We start from the raw sequence: 16,040 nt of genomic DNA on the forward strand, positions 1-16,040 counted from the left end.
CCCCCCCCCCCCCCCAAAAAAAAATAACAAAACAAAACAAAAAACAAGCAACCAAACTTCACTAAACTCGGGTGTAAAATGAGTAGGTACCTTCCTTGTAACAGTGTTGTGTCTCTGTTGGATAGGAATGAGAATGTTACATGTCTCGTTGTATAGATAGTATGCGCTTGACTAAGAAGCTCATAACATTGCCATCCGGAAGTATAACGGACCAACACACAAAACTGTGAGTATCCATGAACGTTTATAGTCGGATTAATACAGTTCAGTGAGCATTACTCATAAACGCGGATAGCAAAAAACAATAACAAAGACCTGAGTGACGTCATCTTCGAACTATCTATACGTTTAGTGTTGCTGTTGGCTTGGAATTCCTTATTAAGCCATTTAATTTAACTCAGCAGTGACAAGAAACACAGATGTTCACGTGACTCGGCCGAACAGGAAGAGTGGAAGATGGGACTTCACGACTTCTCTGCCCAATTAACCTACATATAGATAGTTCGAATGTGACGTCACTCGGGTCTTTGTTATTGTTTTTTGCCATCCGCGTTTATGAGTAATTCTCACTAAACCGTATTGACCTGACTAAAAACGTCCAAGGTTACACAGAGTTTTATGTGTTGGTCCGTTACACTTCCAGATGGCAATGTTGTGAGCTTCTTAGCCAAGTGCATACTATCTGTTAACTCTCCTTCACACAAACATTATAGAGGGAACGAAATGGACGTCACTAAACTCTTTGTTATTGTTTTGATTGTTTTTAGATAGCCATTTTAATTATTGGTTCTCACACAAAAAAAATTCTATCAATCGGGAAATAAACGTTAACGATGACACACAGTTTTGTGTGTTGGTATTTATACTCTGTCTGGCGGATGCTGTGTGTATTTTACCAAAACGCATAGCATTGAAATACGTCTGGCGATGTTGTGATTATTTTGGCGAAACGCAAAGCATCAATCCAGTCAGAAAATAAACTGGAGCAGGCAATTGTGGTATGTATTTAAAATAACATGAGATAAAGTGAGCAAATAGTTGCCAGAAGACAATAGAAAATATTATAAACTTTTTTACAATGATGGGAATCGAACTCCAGACTACACTGATACAACTCCACTAGGTTGCCGTTGGGACGCGGTCTTATCGAATATGAACCTCTGTGTAAACACATAAGCCCGTGAGAAAACAGAACTTTTATTCACAAGCACACACACACACATACACACACACACACACACACACACACATACACACAAACATATATACATATTATACCTCTCTCTCTCTCTCTCTCTCTCTCTCTCTCTCTCTCACACACACACACACACACACACACACACACATACTCACTCACATTCCCAATTCCGACCGTAGAGAAGAGAGTGATAAATTCAGAAGTTTATTTATCCAATGTACAAACGCTGAATAAAAATAAATAAATAAATAAATAAATAAATAAAAATAAAACAAAACAAAACGAAAAACTGCCAGGTGACTCGCATCAGTGTCAGCAACGAGAGAGAAAAATCCTCAGTTGAAGCTTCAAGGACTTCGCAGTGCTTCATTTATTCCCTAAGGAGACAATGATACGGAATCAATTTACCATTTCATACAATGCAAGGTCTTAATATGAAACGTTTTTATAGTAGTGCAGTAGTTAGTAGAAGAAGAAGAAGAAGAAGTAGTAGTAGTAGTAGTAGTAGTAGTAGTAGTAGTAGTAGTAGTAGTAGTAGTAGTAGTAGTAGGATCACTCTTACAAGTTCCGTCAGTGCCAATAGCTACGACCTCATTCCTACTTGAGTCGAGTGGGATAATGTCTGTAAAGTGCCTCGCCTCACCCAAGGACACAACGCGAGGGCCAGAGTTAGGAGAGGCCCGGGGTTTAGCGCTCATCCTGTCACTGACTACAGTCAACATTGTTTTTTACGCCTATATTATCTCCTTTTGAAATCTCAACCCAGAATATCGATACCGGTATGGGGCATGGCGAAGGACGGAGACGGATGAGAAAAGGAAATTCAATGAATTTGAGGAAACAGTTTGTTTGTTTTTCTTTTTTTTTTTTTTTTTTTTTTTTTTGTTCACTTTTTAAAAAATATTTTTTGGTTTTGTTTTTGTTTTGGTTTTTTGTGTTTTTTTTTTCTTTTCTTTTTTTTTTTTATTTGTTTTGTTTTTGTTTAAATTGAGTATTGAGGTCGGGTTTGTTTTGGGGTTTTTATTTGGGGGGGTGTTACTTTTTGTTGTTGTTTTTAATTCGTTTGGTTTTTTTTTTGGTTTGATTTGTTTGTTTCATTTTTTACTTCTTTTTAGTTTGTTTTGTTTTGTTTTGTTTTCTGTTTGTTCGTTTTTTGTTTCTGTTTTTTTTTTTTTAATTTTTTCGGTGATTGTTTGTTTTTTCTTTTTTTTTTAAGGCTTTTTTTTTATAGATAAAATCACCATGATGGTTAATCAGTCTCATAATACACGAAAAACAACCTTCAAGTTTATTGTAATCCCCATTAATAATTAAATGGTGATTATTTCAGGGCGACGTGAATTGAGCATAAGTGTATAAATATTATGTTCAGAGCCTATGCGATACAACAACAATAATAAAATCAAATTTACCCAATTTTATATCATGAGCGAAAAGCTGAAGAAAAGAAAACGAAATGTTCATTTCACGATTTCACGACCATCCAGGTGACACAGCTGACACAGGTGAGTGACACAGGTAAGAATTGAAAATAAAGGACGATAACTCAAATCTGAAATGGTATGAGTTACTCCTGTGTTTATTCCGCTGTCTGGAATCTCAACGAGGAAATAACTGGTTGTTGACGGCAAAGTTTCATCTAAAACAGATCATGGATGATATTTATGTGAAAATCGTCACTCTTTTGACAATTTGTTTATCTCTTATTGAACTAGGTAAGACATTATTACGATTCATGTCTATATAATTTGAGTTTCAAATTGACTCAAAATCAAAATGGTGATAATGCGGAAGTTCACGTTAAGTTTCAATATGAATTATTCCAGGTTGAAGCAAAAGGATATCATGCTTTTGGGGTGTTTTTTGTTTTGTTTTGTTTTGTTTTTGTTTTTTGGGGGGAGGGGTTATTTTTTTCCAATGAATGGGAGTTTTGCCCTTCATTGTTAGGCACTTGAGGAAAGACTCCCGAGAAACAGAATTATTTCGCAGATAAACAACGCTCAAAATGCTATCTATGCATGACAGATATCACGTAAATGCTCTATGACAGAGAGCTATTTTTGTTGTTTCCTTTTCCACTTGCCCACTTACTGCAGATATCAATACAAATGATGAGAAATACAGTACAGTACAGGCTGTTTAAATAGAACACCATCGTTATATTATAGAAGCTGGTCAAATTAAGTGACATTTACAATTAATCGACCTATAAAGTGCCCTCCATAATTGAAACAGCCTACCAAGATTACAGATAATATGCTTGTTGTAGTTGTAGCAGTATATTTTAGAATACAGAGCCTCCTTTCATTTGTTTGTCCAAAATTTTATTTTAATCTTCCATTTTTCACTCTTATATAACAACATATATGTAATAATGATAACAATAAATCATTTACATAGCCCCCATGTCTCAAGACAGTCAAATGGGTGAAGTAAAACATTGTACCATATTATAATAGTGTAGTGAATGGATTTTTCCATCTAGTTCACGATAGGTAAATTATAGGAAATAATAAAGAAAAAGTCTCCAACGAAGTGGGCGATCGCCATATATGTAAAGGACATATATGGGTGGTTAAAAGATGCCTTGTGTCAAGGCATCACGCGAATAGTCTGAGTATGTTCAGCCGGTAATAAAAACATAATAAAATATTAGTCAACACTTGACTAATTTCAATCAACAATCCATTACGAGTTTCGTAGTAAGAAGAGCTTGCAAAAAGGAGGGGAGATCATTTTTATACATACAAGGTGACATCACAAACTCACAGGAAGAATAACACACAACAATGAATGGAACTCACAAGGAGACCGAAACATGAAAACAATTCACAACAGCAACTCAATAGCCCAACAACAACAAAACATTGACACACAACTATAAATAAGTTCCCACACTAGGAAATGTCATTGATGGTGATAGACTCAATGCCATTGTCAATTCTATGCAGTGTGTTAAGTACCAAAACTTACATATTGATAATAAAGAATGGCAATATATTACTTATATCCCATGTAATATTAGATATACAGTAACAACATTTGTAAAGCAATTTGTAAATTATTGCTACCAAGTGGATGTCATCAGATCTTTGTAAATCAAATGTCTACAGTCAACAACATATCTCCATGTGAAAACTCAAAGGTCTATCATGAGAGAGTCCATCAGATGACGGATTGGACCAGTTGATTCCAATGGCAATCGGACCTCCTCAATTTAATGCAACCCTTTGTATAGGACATTAGTCTGTTGCAAAATACTTTCATTTGATCTCTTAGATCCAGCTTCTTAATCACTTAATAATGGAGTGGTAGAGGGAGGAGTCCGAAAAAAAACAAACTTGACTGCTCCCTGGGTCAGGAGATTATCCTCTGGTTTCTAATGCATTATGATTATTTCTTGTGGATTTACAGTGTTGTTTTGTGAAAGACTGTGGTAGAGTTACTGCTGTTTTGTTGGAATGTACTGTTCTGTGTAGAAGTTGGAAGCGTTTTATATAGACAGTAGTAGCAATTCCTTGCTACCCTTTGTAAAGGACACTAGTTTATAGCAAAGTTCTTTCCACCTGGGGGGGGGTCAGAAAAAAATTTGATTTCACCCTGGATCGACCCAGATCCTTTTGCATGTGAAACGAGAGCTTTCTCACTGATAAATCAAGAGCCCCCCCCCCCCCCCCCCCCCCCCCCCCCCCCCGCCACATTCTAATAAAGTGACTTCTCTTTTCTTTTCAGGGAGATGTCTGGATTGCTACCAGTGCGACTCCACCCTCAACAACAACTGTCAGGAGATGTGGAACCACAATCTGAAGGTCAATGAACAGACCAGAGGGAAATGTAATCTTTGGGATGCCAATTACTGCATCAAAATCACTGGCCTGTGGGGAGGTGAGTGTTATAGATATAAATTAGAAAATGATGCTTTTCGCACAATTAAGTTGTCAGTCAGAGCCCATGGAGTTTATCCCAGTTTCTGTAGTGTGAAATGGACAACAGCAATTACTTGCCACCCTTTGAATAGGATACTAGTCCGTTGCAAAGTACTTTCCACCTGATCTAACAAATTCAGTTACCCAACCACTGCTGGGTGGACAGGTGGGTCTGAAAAAAATCTCAACTTCACCCAGGATCAATCTCGTCCCTTTGCACGTGAAGCGAATGCTCTACCAACTGAGCTATCAAGACCTTCTCTTTTTTGCAGAATTATATTACTTTTATTTTAGCGTATTTCATACACATTTTTTCAGGTTCATATCTTATTTGATCTGCACAGATAATTGATTTTTAGAATAATAGAAACTTTGCGACTTTGTGGTTTTGTGTATGACAGTTGCCCTTTTGAGGACAGTTGAGTCCTTGGAAAAGGCTCTTTGCTCACATTCTCTTACTGTACTCGGGTGCAAAATGAGTACATGGCCGTTAGTATGTTTGTCTCTTTTTTTATTAAAGTGCAATTTCGCTCTTCAGGCATCATGTCTCATCCTACATGTTTTAAGTGTTGTTGTTGGCTGGGGACTCCTTGTAAAGCACTTTCGACTTTTTTAGTTGATATTGTGCTATATACTAAAATGTTCGAATTACGTTAGAAATTGCCAAACAGGGGTTAACATTGGCAATCAAAGTCAGATTGATTGTGGATTAAAATAGAAGATGTAAAGACTTAAACTTTTATAAACTTGAGGTTTCCAAATTAAAATAAATAAATAAAATTCCATTTATTCATCCCCAAGGGGAAATTTGTCTTTAGGGTCTATGCCAAGGGAAGACTGGAATAACCTAGGCATCAGCCGCAAAGTGAGCTAGGGCTAGGTGACTTACTGAAGGCCACACAGTGCGATGGGTAGTCGAACTCTGTACCTTATGGGTACGAAGCAAAGAATATAAACCGCTGAACTACGCTGCAAATATTATATAGTAGGATTTCTTTTTCTTCCAATATATTGTTTAAGAAGTTACTAAATGATCTTCTTTTTTTTTCTTTTTTTTTTTTTTTCCATTACACCAGGGGTTGTTGGAACCCACAGATTCTGCAGTTCCAGAAATATGGGAGACCAGTGCCAAGATATTTGGTTCCCAGATCATGACAGAATGTACAGGGCTTGTGTCTACACCTGCGATTCAGATGGATGCAATGCGGCTGCCACGTTAAAGACTAACGTTGTTTCTGTATTATCCTTCACTGTTTTTACCACTGCTGCCGTTGCCTTCTTTCAGAGAATGTTTTTATTATAGAGCTACTTTTTTTTTTCTGGGATGACACTTTTTGATTTAATGAATATGATTGGCTATGAATGAATGGTGTTTGAAAGTGAATGTGTGAAATGTGCAAATTTTTGTATCTTTTTTTTTTTGTTAGTTTGGGTTGTTTTTTTTTTTACTTTTGTCATGTCTGTGTGTGTGGTTTTGAGTGTGTGTGTGTATGCGTGTGTGTGTTGGAAGGAAGTTGTTTTGTTTTTTTAATCATCATTTTAATTTTTTCAAAATATGTAAGATTTATTTTCTATATTTACATTCCAATCTCTGAAAGTTCGAATTTTGTGTTTAAAAAAAATGATAAATCATAAATTGCTATGGAAGGTTGTTATTTGTCATGTAAGGTTGTGTACTATAATCAAATGAGAGTGGGCCTGGATTGATGAAAATGAGATTTCTTTTGCCAGTTTAGATTATTCATTAATTCCCTTTGGGTTGTAGAAGTTTTACGAGTGGGTCCACCCATTAACTTACATGTTTCATATTAAACCTTTAGTGGCGAGGCTCATCTTCCTTTCAATCATAATATCTCCAGATATTTACTGCATAGCCTCTTCTGCTCTCTTTGCAAAAGCAGAAATGTATGATATCAGATTAAATTTAAATTCCATCTGTTAAGAGTTAAATTAATGACTTAATTGACAAAACACATTTTATTCATTTAAGCCAGAAAAAAAAAATTGCCAATTGATTGAGATGAAACCTTATCATGGTGAAAGCCTTTTGGCAAGTTGTGGGTCATTTTAATCGATTGATATTTGAAGTAAAAGCTCTCTGGTCAAAAGGAAGAAATTAAGTATTTTGTCAGAGTGCAGTGGTCAAGTGAATATAGTGTCACGTAGTCGTGCCATGAGTTGTAGGTCATAACTCAGATAACAAAAAACAAGTGGATCTATTTCATAACTTTGAACATTTCTGTTTAAATGTAAATAGATATTGAATTGTTGAATAATTTAAAATCAAATTAGTATTTTTTGGGGGGGTTTTTTGTTTTGTTTTTACATGTCCTATGTACATAAACTTCCAGAAAAGTTCTGATCTGTTTCAACGTAATGTATTCACATATTTACATTGGCTCCAGAAAGATGAGATGATTGTTAAACATGGATGGCTTCCACTTTTAAATTATTAATTGTGAGTTTATTTGTCTGTAAGATCAAAAAAGAGTGTAGTTATTTTTTTTTTCTACAGAGTTGGTAATACTACAATGGTGACATTTTGAAAAATGTAATATTTAAATATTGATTACTTTAAGAATGTGTCTCTACTTAATTTTCAACAGGGAGCTTCTGCAGTAGCATCTAACGGTCGTCATGTCAGCTCATACGCGATTGTCCATTCTTTTATTAACTCAATCTCTCACTGGGGGTTAGGGTGTGTGTGAGTGGACATGATATTGCACTAACCCCTGAGCCATGCTTTAGGCATCTTATTTTTATTTTTCATCCTTGAGTAACAGAACTTTTCTGCTCTCTTTACATCGCTGCAATCTGGCAGAGATAGGAATTATTTTAATCTTTTTCTATCTTTCCATGGGATAAAACTTACAATAGACAACTTATTTCCTCTCGAGATGAATGTAGATTTTTTTTTTTTTTTGGTTTCCAATCATGTTATTTCCCCCAGATCCGATTAGGGTAGAATATTTATGTGACCCAATTGTTGTCAAAGAAAAAAGAAGGAATCACAATACATTTTTACCCAATAAAATCTAGAATAGTCCAATAAACTTATTATTGTTGAGATAGAGTGAACAACATTGAAAAGATTGCTGTATTTGTACAAGATTATATCATAATAGTGGCCACTGATAATAGTTTTTGTGCAAGATTGGAAACCTATTATGACCATAATATTGATCAATGACAGACAGTTATTTTATAAATGAGCTTGCAATCCAAGATTGTCTCGTTTTTTTTATTAGCTAGCCTGTCTTATTGTGTCTTTATTTTTTCCTAAATTAATTATTTTATCACCCTTCATTTTACTTTCGATCTCTCCTCTCTTTATTTTTTTAAAAGGTCTTATCCTTTTTTTGGGAATGTTTTTTTTTTCATTTTCTTTAATGAAATTAGTGTTTACAGCATGTGATATATCTAGATGTCGCAAATAAGTTTAAAAAAACAAAGATATTTTTCAACTTTCACCATGAGTTCAAGCGTGCTATGATAAAATTCTTTTATTAAAAAAGTCATGTAGGACAGGCAATGTACAAACATGTTATATTATTTTTGGGTTTTGCTGGTGGACCGATTCTGTTAATTTTTATTCAATTCTTATATCACACTTTTTTAATTGTTTCTGTAGTGTGTATGTGTAACCTGAATAATCACGCAGATATTGTGGTGAATGCTGATATAATCAAGTTTATTTCTTAAACACATTCCATGGTAGTTAAGCTAATAGTTCTTACGTATTTTTAATGTTTTTTGGGGGGGAGGATTGGGGTTTTTTTGTTTATGTCAGTGATGTCCTGCTGTTGTCATCATTCGTTCAATTATTTTTCAGCTTTAATAAAACAGTTTTTTAGATGAACTGATGGGAATGGTCTGGTGGAAATTAAATATTGAAAATCATACCAATATTCAAAGGTCATATGGTCGATTTACACTTATTCACAAATCAGAGCTGGTCGTTTTGGCAAAAGTACATTTTCTCTTGAAGCTAAAGCGCTTTGAGCACGTTTAGTGTATATTGCGCTATATAAAAGCTGAATTTTTTTTAAAGAGTATTGTTTGTGTATGTTTATTATTTTAATAAAAATTATGATTATTTTTATAATAATAATAATTATTATTATTATTATTATTATTATTATTATTATTATTATTGTTGTAGTTGTTATTATTATTAGTAGGCTCGTTATTAGTATTATTATTATGGTTAAATGAAGGGGGGTGAAGTGGTCGAGTGGTTAAGGCATTGCATTGTGGCTCCGTAGGCCCCAGGTTCGAGCCCCGTTTCAAGCACTTTCGGTTTTTTCCTTGGGCAAGATTATTAACCCCTAATTTGCTCAGTTGGACAACATGGGTGATTTCTGTTGACATCCTACACCTTGTTTGATGAATTATCTATATTCCTTCATGCAATGCCTAGACGACGGTATCTTATGATGTTGTTGCTAAAGGACATATTTTTTTTTAATGGATAAATGATGGATTTATATAAGAATTCAGGTCATTTGCTCTGAACTGTGAATGGGCAGCACTTTTTAATAATTACAATAATGCGGTAAAATAAAATTCGTATTACTTTTGTCATAGCTATTTGTTTTGTGATGATTTTCGACATTGTATTTGGTTGTTCTTTTTGTTCATTTAGTATTTGTACATATTTTATTCTTCAATTGTAAATTGTGTAGGGAAAAAAATTGAAAACCTCAGTCATACTATAGATAGTAGTGTCAGGGCATGTTGTTTTTGTTGGTGGTGTTTTGATTTAGGGAGGGGAGTTGGATTCTTATCGCTATTTGACCAATGATTGTATGTTACATTCCTGTTGAATGCATTCTTTTGACCCAAATATAAAAAAGAGCAGTTTTCAAAGCTTAATAGCGGGTGGTTGGATGGGAGCATCACCCTTGAATCATATACCTATGATGTTCGCATGGGTGTACGATCCGATAGTGATGTCGTTTCTTCTTCTCTTTACTAGCCTATCCTGCTTCTTTGGTTTGTGATTGTATTTTTGACAGGGGATTTTTTTTTTCTGTAAATCTTCTGCCTGTTTGTTCTTAGTTCTTTATAATTTAGCTTATGATATCTTTAGGTTATGATTTTGATTGACATTTGTACTATTTTTGTTAGATTGCTTGTTTTTTTTTTGTTTCAGCGGTCTCTCATATAACCTCGATTGTGTTGGAAGAGACCTAAAGCAACAAACAAACAAAGCTTAATATATCATGATGTGTCATGAATAAGTTTTCACAGTAATTGTTAATATTTAATTCCTAGACATTCCATTTTGTATTTTTCCAATTCAACAAGCCTTGATAAACATTCCATATTACTGACAAATGTCACATTTTGCCTTTCATTTATTTTTTAAATTTGTTTTTCATTTGATCACATGGAATAAAATCATTAACAATTCGATTTGCCATTAATTTTCATTTCGATTGTAAATATATCATAACATTGAAAATAAACATATTAATCTTTTTAACATGTATTTGTCTTATCATCATTTTTCATAACTTATTAATTATAATTCCCATAGTGGGCAGGGAGGTCACTCACTGTCTTCTATACCCCTATATCTGTTTTCCAACTTGCTTTCTCTCTTTTGTCTTGGAATGGGATTACTTGGATTTGTCCTTTCCCTTTTCGGAGTCTTTGGCTGGGAGAGAAACAGTCATATGTATAGTAATAGTTTTGGGAGATGATTTTTTTTCGCTGTAAAACATCTCTCTGTTATGTATTATTATATTTACTCTTTTGAATGTATAATGTAAGCATGTGTTCGGATGAGACTTTTAAGTGATCTCAAACTAAGAACACTGATAGTGTGCTCTTGGAATCTACAAATGTTTCCCATTTGAACCATTCCCTTGCGGCTTGCATTTTTTTCTCGTGTGCTTTCACTTGTAAGTCTATAACTTTTTTGACTATCCCATTTTCTTCCTTTTTGCTGGCGCTGAAATGACCCAAATGTATCGCAAGCGCCGTGAAACTCTTAAAAACAAACAAAACGATGAATTTGCTTAGTTTGGTCCCTTCTCTGGTCGAGTTCCTGACTGAGAGGGAACTGTGTATAATATGTAACAGTTTTGGGTTTGTTTGTTTTTTCGTTGTAAAACATTTAGGACGGGACATGACGACTGTTAGGCGATATTACAATTTTTTTCGAACAGAGTCAACGCTGGTAACGGCCAGGTACTCATTTTACATGTGAGTAAAGAGCCTTTCCAAGGACTCAACTATGCGCCGATCGAGGCTCGAACCCAAGACCTGCCGATCCGAAAGCGAGTGTCATACCACTAGATCACATAGCCGCACATCTACCTCCCGTTCTCTGTACCTGCCTCAGACAGTTTTCTGTCCTTGTCCTGGAATGAGATGCCCGTGTTTTGACTATAATCTGGCCTGAATCCTTTTCCTGACCTGCCTACATACTTGAAAATTTAAAAATTCGTAGTTTTTAGCTAATAAAAGTAGGAGTCGCTATCGCTAAATTTATAGATCAACAATTTACCCCCATAAGGGTTAAATAACACTTCAAAATCCGTTAAAGTGTATAGTCTGGCCTCACTTTTTCATTTTCAATACGTTTCCATGACAAAGGTCCTCAGGAAGTTCTGAAATTGAAGACAAAATTTCGTAATTCTACAAACTTTTCATAGTAGTAGGCCGGTCTGCTTTTCCATGAGGGAGACTAGGGGAGGTACTTGCTGTGTCTTCTATCCCCCTGTATCTGTTTTCCAATTGCTTTCTGTCTTTGTCTTGGAATGAGAGTACTTAGTTTTGTCTTGTCCTTGGCTGGGAGGGAAACAGTCGAATGTGTCTAGTTTTTGGAGATGATATTTTCTCCTTGTAAATCATCTCTTTGTTGTATACTGTTGTTTTTTTTTAATTCTTAACATATGATTTGTAAACATTTTAGTGTATACCTCTTAGTGGAGACTTGTGCTGTTGTCTTGGTGAAACTTTTAGGTGGTCTCAAACCAAGTACACTGATAGTGATAGTGTGCTCTGGGAATCTACGTATGTTCCCTATTTGAACAATTTTCCCTTGTCTTACTTTTTCCTCAAGTCCATTTAATTGTACATCTAGAATGTTTTTACTATCCAATTTTCCTCCTTTTTAATGGCGCTGATATGAGTTAAATGTGTTGCAAGCGCGCAAAACCCTTTAAAACAAACAAAATTAACACGAGAGAGACAGTCGATTCATAACGGGTCCCAAATTGATGAAGTAGAACGACACAGCTTTATTTGCTGGTATTTCAGGATCTCGTCTCAGGGTGTGCCCGAACAGGCTCCAACTAGCTTTGTCTTTTGAAGAGATCGTTTTTCCGTTGCATTTTTTGTATGCAATTTTTTTGTAGGGTATATAATTATAATTCCCAAAACTGTTCTAGATTGTTTAACCCTTTCCTTACCAACAAAATCGTCAAATTCGTTACGATAAAACCAATAATCTCTCATTCTGATTTCAGTTTTACATCACAAAATTTTAAAAAATTATTTTGTTATCGCTATAAAACCTTGAAATTGTTTGCAGGGCTCAATTTGCTTTATATTATGTTTACAATGAAACTGTTTCATTCCTGAGTAAGAATTTTTTTCCTTTTTTTTTTTCTTTTTTTTTTTTTTTTTTTGTGTGTTGGGAGTATTGGGGAAAATTCTGAACACGGCCGGTAAGGAGAGGGTTAATGTGGTAAAGGAAACGCTACATGACCCAGATAGGGACGGGGTCACTCATTTTTACGACATGCAGCGCACTGATTTGGAACCCAAATACAAAGGACACCCAGTCACCTCATTGTCAATAACTCACAACAACGATCTCAAAACATGGCTCCGCTTAATGTCATCCATGAACCTCAGACATGGCATGGAAATTCCTCGGCACAGAAATCAAGAAGGCCACTGAGGCTGCAATGTCGGCGCACCATGCCAGCGAATAGCTTTAAATCGGTACGTCAAGTTTACCACATTCCCCTCATCCGCCAGAAATCAAGAAGACACTGAGGCTGCAATGTCGGCGCACCATGCCAGCGAACAGCTTTAAATCGGTACGTCAAGTTTACCACATTCCCCTCATCTGCCAGAAATCAAGAAGACCACTGAGGCTGCAATGTCGGCGCACCATGCCAGCGAACAGCTTTAATCGGTTACGTCAAGTTTACCACATTCCCCTCATCTGCCAGAAATCAAGAAGGCCACTGAGGCTGCAAGTCGGCGCACCATGCCAGCGAACAGCTTTAAATCGGTACGTCAAGTTTACCACATTCCCCTCATCTGCCAGAAATCGAGAAGGCCACTGAGGCTGCAATGTCGGCGCACCATGCCAGCGAACAGCTTTAAATCGGTACGTCAAGTTTACCACATTCCCTCATCTGCCAGAAATCAAGAAGGCCACTGAGGCTGCAATGTCGGCGCACCATGCCAGCGAACAGCTTTAAATCGGTACGTCAAGTTTACCACATTCCCCTCATCTGCCAGAAATCAAGAAGGCCACTGAGGCTGCAATGTCGGCGCACCATGCCAGCGAATAGCTTTAAATCGGTACGTCAAGTTTACCACATTCCCCTCATCCGCCAGATAACTTATCTTTTGACTTCGATAAAATCAAGTAGGTAGATGAGATCAGAGTGTCTTATCTATTCTACAACCAAAATATTAAATTAGGATTTCCGTTTATTTAGTTTTACTTCCTGCCTTATATATTTGTTTCTGTTTTACCTCTCTCTCTCTCTCTCTCTCTCTCTCTCTCTCTCTCTCTCTCTCTCTCTCTCTCTCTATCTATCTATCTCTCACTCTCTCTCTCACACACACACTCTCTCTCACTCTCTCTCTCACACACACACACACACACACTCACTCACTCACTCAGTCCCCACTCTCGTTCACTCTATCTATCTATCTCTATCACTCTCTTTCACTCTCTCTCTCTCTATCTATCTATCTCTCTCTCTCTCTCTCTCTCTCTCTCTCTCTCTCTCTCTCTCTCTCTCTCTCTCTCTCTCTCTCTTCTTTTTTTTTCTTTCTTTCTTTCTCTTTCTTTCTTTCTTTCTTTTTTATCACTATAAACCATGATTTATTAATTTTTGTAAAAAAAAATTTAAAAGAAGAACAAAGACTGATAAGGAATTTCTCTTGACTTTTATAAGATCCAAATAGAATAAGATACAAAAATCCATAATTGAACAAACCCCCATGTTCTCCCCGCTTCCCCATACACAGTATTACACACACGTGTGTGTGTGTATGTGTGTGTGTGTGTGTGTGTGTGTGTGTGCGTGTGTGTGTGGCGCCCTATCCAATGCCAAATCAAATTCGTGTTTCCTGGGTAAGAATGTTAGCGACGTTTACATATATGCAGGTCTGACATCCGAACACACTTATGGGCCTAGTTTAACATGGGACAATATTTTGCGTCTTTTTTTTTTTTTAGATTTTCATTACAACAATGAGGCCATACGGAATTGGGTTATCAGACCTGCAAATATGTGCACGTAGAATTTTAGGCATCTTTCTTGACATGGATTATTTCATTACAAATTGCAAATTTTGTCTTTAAAAAACAATTTTTGACCCCAAAAAATTCGTTTTGTTTTACATAGAAGATGCAATTGTTTTATGCTTAAAATAATTTTTCAACTTTTTCCTCCCACATTTGAGAACAATGCAGTTTTCAAAAATAAACAAATAAATATCAAGATAAAATATGAAAAGCTAAAATTTATTCAGTGTTACAAAACTTTATTTTATATTACTTTTTTTTCCTACAAGATCTACTGGAGTTTAGTTCTACATATTATACTTATTTACAGGTCTGACAACCTTGATGTCATGGTCTCATTGTCGAGATGTAAATAATTTCAACCCAACGCAAAATATTGTCCTTTACAACTATATGAAATCAAGCCCATAATTGCTTTCGGTTATCAGACCTGCACTTATGTTTAGTTCGTTATCGTATATATATATATATATATATATATATATATATATATATATATATTATATATATATATATTAAATGAAAATTTTAGCTTTTATATAGCTTATTATCCAATAAATATACTCAAAGCGCTTTACAAATGGTCCCTGACCAACAGCAACACGTAACATGACAACGAGACATGACTCCTGTTAGGCGATATTATATTTTTTTTCCCGACAGAGACAACTCTAATAACGACCAGGAACTTATTTTACACCTGAGTTGGTTGAGAGAATGTAAGCAAATAGCCTTATCCAAGGACTCAACTATGCGCCGAGCGAGGCTCGAACCCAGGACCTTCCGATCCGAGAGCGAGTGTCATATCACAAGACCACACAGCCGTGTGACAGACAGCTCGGCAGACAGAGAAAGGTTAATATTCGGTCGGCAAAGAGGGGATTGTGAGAGAGAGAGAGAGAGAGAGAGAGAGAGAGAGAGAGAGGAGAGAGAGAGGGGGGAGGAGGGAGGGAGAGGTTGGGGGGGGGGGGAGGGACAAAGAATTAATTTTCTATCAAAAGTAGATATTCAAATTAAATTAACTTCTTGCCAAAAAAAAATGGTCTTCAAAATTGTAACATTTGCACATTTTAATGAAAAATATATAAGATTTCGCAATGCATCACGGAATGTGATATTTGCACCGCTGTCGAAAGAAGAAAAATACGAGCTTTTATAAAGCGCAATATCCACTAAACGTGTTCAAGGCGCTTTACAAAGCGTCCCTGATCAACATCGCCAAGTAACATGTAGAACGAGACATGACGCTTGTTAGGCGATGTTACTTTTTTTTTTTCGACAGAGACAACGATATTACCTGCCAGGTACTTACTTTACACCTGAATGCGGTGAGAGAATGTGAGTAAAGAGCCTTTTCCAAAGACTCAACTTTGTGCCGAGCGAGGTTCGAGCACAGGACCTTCCA

At 36.0% G+C, this 16,040-nt stretch overlaps 1 protein-coding gene across 1 annotated transcript; it reads left to right on the forward strand.

Moving 5' to 3' along the window:
* Positions 1–2,735: 2,735 nt before the first annotated feature.
* On the forward strand, positions 2,736–8,125 carry LOC144973439 (UPAR/Ly6 domain-containing protein bou-like). Its single transcript, XM_078915895.1, has 3 exons — positions 2,736–2,913; positions 4,931–5,083; positions 6,201–8,125. Exons 1-3 carry the CDS (start codon positions 2,850–2,852, stop codon positions 6,425–6,427), a joined length of 444 nt encoding a protein of 147 aa, XP_078772021.1. The 5' UTR covers positions 2,736–2,849; the 3' UTR covers positions 6,428–8,125.
* Positions 8,126–16,040: the final 7,915 nt, after the last annotated feature.

The sequence above is a fragment of the Berghia stephanieae genome, chromosome 5 (genome assembly GCF_034508935.2).
Source record: "Berghia stephanieae isolate SIO BIC M18660-M18661 chromosome 5, UCSD_Bste_1.3, whole genome shotgun sequence".
NCBI lineage: Eukaryota > Metazoa > Mollusca > Gastropoda > Nudibranchia > Aeolidiidae > Berghia > Berghia stephanieae.